The following is a 5,000-nucleotide window of genomic DNA, read 5'->3' on the forward strand; positions in this document are numbered from 1 at the left end:
TATGCTATTTGGTTAACATTGCATATAGATAGTATGCAGATGACGTTACTCAGGCCTTTGTTATTGTTTTTGCCATCCGCGTTTGTGAGTTGTTCTCACTAAACTGTATTAACCTGACTATAAAAGTTCATGGTTACACAGAGTTTGTGTGTTGGTCTGTTATACTTCCGGATGGCAATGTTGTGAACTCCTTGGCCAAGCGCATTCTATCTATACTGTGTTTAAAACAACAACAAAAAAAAAAAAAAAAAAAAAAAAAAAAAAAAAAAAAAAAACAAAGGCAGAATACATATTGAGAAACTTAGGAGCTGGCACCGGTGTAAGATAAAGATATGAACAAATGTGTAAAAAAGGTGCCTAAAATACAAGATAAAAAAAAAAACCTCACAAAAAATCAGTCTTTCTTGTCTGGGGATCGAACCTGAGACATTCTGATTACCGGTCAGACGTGCTACCATTACATCAGAGGTTCCCGATAGTTGAGACAGTTTTAATTCCTGTATTCCTCATTCACAAGGGTACGCGTTTTATGCTGTGAACCCTCGCTTGCATCGCACAACACAAACATTGAACACGAGAGGATGAGGACAAAGTACAAAGACATTAATTGAATTGCTCCATTTTTAAAATTCTTTTGAAAGTATCAAAATTGAGAAACTAAGGGGCAGTCGAGGAAGATTGATTTTTGGGGATGTTTTTTTTTTCTTGTATTTTTCTTTCTTGCATTGCCTGGCACCTTTAATACACACTTGTTCAAATCTTTGCTATAATACATATAAATACATATAATATCTGCTTTCTTCTAGAATTTTCCGGATTATGTTGTATTATTCATATAATTGAATTGTTAACCTCGTAAGATTGTTTATTAGGTTTTTTTTTTATATGCTATGAACTTCATTGACAATTAACTGTTTTTTTTTCCAGAAAAGATATAACTTGTGGGGAAAACGCAGTCAAAATTACGGGTTGGGCAGGACCATCTATCTCTCTGGAAACGTGAAACATCGTGTAACTCTCCAAAACATGTGATGTTATAATATTCCTGACGATCTCCACTCATACACGAACACACCCACACACATACACACATACAGACACAAACACAAAGACACGCAGACACACATTCATACCGACATTAAATCAACTATTTTTCACACCACCAACAACAATGGGCTGTCTTTTCACCAAACCTACAACAGACTTCATGATATACGTCCAAACCGGAGATCGCAGGAACGCTGGGACGGACGCCAATGTCAAAATTGTCCTCAACGACGATGACGGGAACTCGTCGGAATCCATTACACTTGACAATTACTTCCGGAACGATTTTGAACGAGGTTGCCTCGACACATTCCACGTCCCCCCGTCCAAAGTGAAAAATTTAGAACGAATGGGGAAGATCGTTCGAATTCAGCTATGGAAAGATTCGGCTTGGGCTGCCAGCGATTGGTATGTGGACAAAATCGTGGTGGAGAACAGACTTACCAATGCTACTTTCGTTTTTCCAATCTTCCGGTGGATTAAGTCGGACTATTACTACCAGATCAAACACCTGGACACGTCCCTTCCACAGTTCGACGAGTACTCAGACCAGAGAAAGATGGAGTTGGACGAAAAGCGGAAAAACTACCAGTTTGATCAAAAAGTACCCGACGGTCCAGCACAGGTGAGTCAAATAGACTGAGTATACCTCCTCCTCCTCCTCCTCCTCTTCTTCTTCTTCTTCTTCTTCTTCTTCTTCTTCTTCTTCTTCTTCTTCTTCTTCTTCTTCTTCTTCTTCTTCTTCTTCTTCTTCTTCTTCTTCTTCTTCTACTACCACCACCACCACCACCACCACTACTACTACTACTACTACTACTACTACTACTACTACTACTACTACTACTACTACTACTACTACTACTACTACTAATATCATTGAAACTACTACTACCACCGAACATATATTATATTCACTGCTACTGATATATACAATAAGCATACACACACACACAGAGAGAGAGAGAGAGAGAGAGAGAGAGAGAGAGAGAGAGAGAGAGAGAGAGAGAGAGAGAGAGAGAGAGAGAGAGAGAGGAGGATATATATCTGACAAACAATCAATAAAAATTATATCAAATGAGCAAGACCTATTGTAGTGAGAACAGCCAACGTACATGATTTCAAACGCATAACAACATCTCGGCCTTTTGTGAATGTGTATGTGTGTGTGTGTGTGTGTGTGTGTGTGTATGTGTGTGTGTGTGTATAAACAGACAACTAAATGACAAGAACGAGTTGAATGAATTGCTTGTGTATAATACTATATAAAATCTAGTTAAGAATCGATTGATATAAAATTCAAGATAATGGGGAAGATCATTAATTGTCATTCATAGTCTCAAAGCGATATTATGTCGGGATAAACTTGTTGATGAACATATCTAAATTTATGGTCACAAATATGAAACTTGGGGTTAGTTTCTATTCGAGTTGATTCGTACGGCTGTGTGGTCTAGTCGTTTGACACTCGCCTACGGATCGGAAGGTCCAGGGTTCGAGTCCCGCTCTAGACGGTGCATTGATGAGTTCTTAGAAAATGTTTTCTACTCACATTCTCTCAACCTACTCAGGTATAAAATGAGTACCTGGACGTTAGCAGCGTTGTCTCGGTCCGAAAAAATTGTAATATCGCCCAACAGGTGTCATGTCTTGTCCTACATGTTAAGTGTTATTGTAAATAGCTTTGAGCACGTTTAGTGTATATGCTCTATATAAAAGTTCAAGGTTTATTTATGATGGAAAATAAATGCTATTTTATACATAGCAAATAAAACAACAACTCATTGTTGGATTTTCCTATCATTTAAATGTAAATCAGTGTTTTTGGGGTCCAATTCATGTGAGTTTTGAGTCGATGGGTCACACTTTGTGTAAGATTGTGCTTGTCAATTCGTATCCACAACTTGAAGATCTTGAACATGTCAAGAGATAAGTACTAAGAGCAGCTCCTTAAGCCTCTTACAAATGTCAAGGACGTCGGCACGTTTGGCCTTGTATATGTTTTATCAGATATTTACATACTTTCACTCACTCACGCACACACACACACACACACACACTATATATATATATATATATATATATATATATATATATATATATATATATATATATATACAAACAAACACACACGCGCGCTGAAAATTGAATTAATAGTATGTAAACAAATAGAAGACTTTTGCTGGGTGTATGTGTTTTATGTCCGAAAATGGCTTTATTTTCTAAACTTGAATTAACTTCAAATTAATAGGTCATACAATTTTAACTTTGAATTTACTTACGGGTATTTGGTTCACCCCGGGATATTACCGAATTGAGGTGGTTGGTTTTATATTATATAGTCGGGATGATGGATGGGTGAGTGGGTGGATGGATAGATAGATGTATGGGTGGGTGGATGTATGTGTGTGTGTATGTGTGTGTGTGTGTGTGTGTGTGTGAGTGAGAGAGATAGAGATAGATAGAGATATATAGATAAATAGAGAGATAGAGAGAGAAAGAGAGAGAGAGAGAGAGAGAGAGAGAGAGAGAGAGAGAGAGAGAGAGAGAGAGAGAGAGAGAGAGAGTTGTCACAATTTCAACACCTAAAGGTTAAATGAACCAGCAACAGTGTTCAGAATAAATTAATGGTTTATTTTAAAGTTTGTATCGAGTCGTAATGACATTGGTGGGCCCTCGGAAAAGTTATTTGAGAGAGAACGTCATGTTGGTTGTACGCATGCGTCTCTCGTCCTCCGCGACAACAACAACAACAACAACAACAACAACAACAACACATTTTGAACATTTTGGCCCGGAAATTTTTTAAAAAGCAGCTGCATTCTCGGGATGTTAATAGAACTTTGCACCTCTCACAACAGCGTTTTCAGTATCGGGTGAAAAAAAAGTTTCAAGTTTTAAAGTTTATTCAAACTTAGGAAATCGCTAATAAATCACACACTTTGATGTCAACATACTCGTACATGAAATTGGGGGGGAGGGGGGGGGGGGATTAGTAAATAGAACCAAAAAATAAACTGATACCATTAATAACCCCTTCCCCCCCCCCCCAAAAAAAAAAAAAAAAAAAAAAAAAAAAAAAAAAAAAAAAAAAACAACAAAAAAACCAAAAAAAAAAAAACTCCCCAAAAAACAACCAAAAGCAAAAAAAACAAAACAAAAACATAATAAAAAATACCAACAAAAAAAAAAAAGAAGAAACAATCTATGCTGTTTTGGCCTGCCTGGGGCGTTCAGAGTTTTCTGTTTTGCCTTCCAGTCGACTTAATCTGTTTTTAATGCTTCGACGCAAGTTTTATCGATTAAACTACCAGAACAAAAAAGGATTATCAAGAAACAAATAACCGGACCTCTGTTTTTTTGTTGTTGTGTGTGAGTTGTGTGTGTGTGTGTGTCTATGTGTGTGTGTGTTTATGTGAATGTGTGTGTGTGTGTGGGCGGATGTGAATGTGTTCAGGATGTTTCTATTTCCATTCACAAAGTTTAATCAATCTTATACACAAGTACCCAATTTCCAGCGCGAATAGAAGACCGGAGAGGAGAGCTTTTCGATACACCCCTCCCTTCCCCCCCCCCCCCTTTCCGCCTTCATCAGAGTAGTCTCTTTGAGTGGCTTTAAACCTTCATAGGCGAGATTTTTTAGCTTATTCTTACATTGCGTTAGAGTGAACTCGAACTCTGCCGTTAAAGGGTTAATCTCACAATGGTTTTAGATTCCCGAAGTCCCAGGTTTGAGAGTTTTGCCAAGATGAAGGTCATTTAAATCGATCGATATTTGAAGGAAGGACGAGTTTTCTGGTCAAATTTTAAAATACGAGTTTGTCCAGATTACGGCAGTTAACGGGTTAATCTGCACATTTCTTGTCCAGTCAGGAATGCTTAGGGAGACAGCTCTGTAACGTCTATCGGATTGTACTTTTAACATAAAAACTACCGACTTGTTTACTGCAACAGAA

The 5,000-nt window shown here is 37.7% G+C and overlaps 1 protein-coding gene across 3 annotated transcripts in view; it reads left to right on the forward strand.

Moving 5' to 3' along the window:
* LOC144971586 (allene oxide synthase-lipoxygenase protein-like) overlaps nt 1-5,000 on the forward strand; it is a gene marked incomplete at its 3' end in the record, with an annotated part of 145,744 nt that overhangs the window by 33,889 nt on the left and 106,855 nt on the right. For all 3 annotated transcript variants that reach the window (XM_078912642.1, XM_078912643.1, XM_078912646.1), the window contains 1 exon segment: nt 928-1,672. In XM_078912642.1, the coding sequence (XP_078768768.1) occupies nt 1,172-1,672 (501 nt within the window).

Source organism: Berghia stephanieae, chromosome 4 (assembly GCF_034508935.2).
Source record: "Berghia stephanieae isolate SIO BIC M18660-M18661 chromosome 4, UCSD_Bste_1.3, whole genome shotgun sequence".
Lineage (NCBI taxonomy): Eukaryota > Metazoa > Mollusca > Gastropoda > Nudibranchia > Aeolidiidae > Berghia > Berghia stephanieae.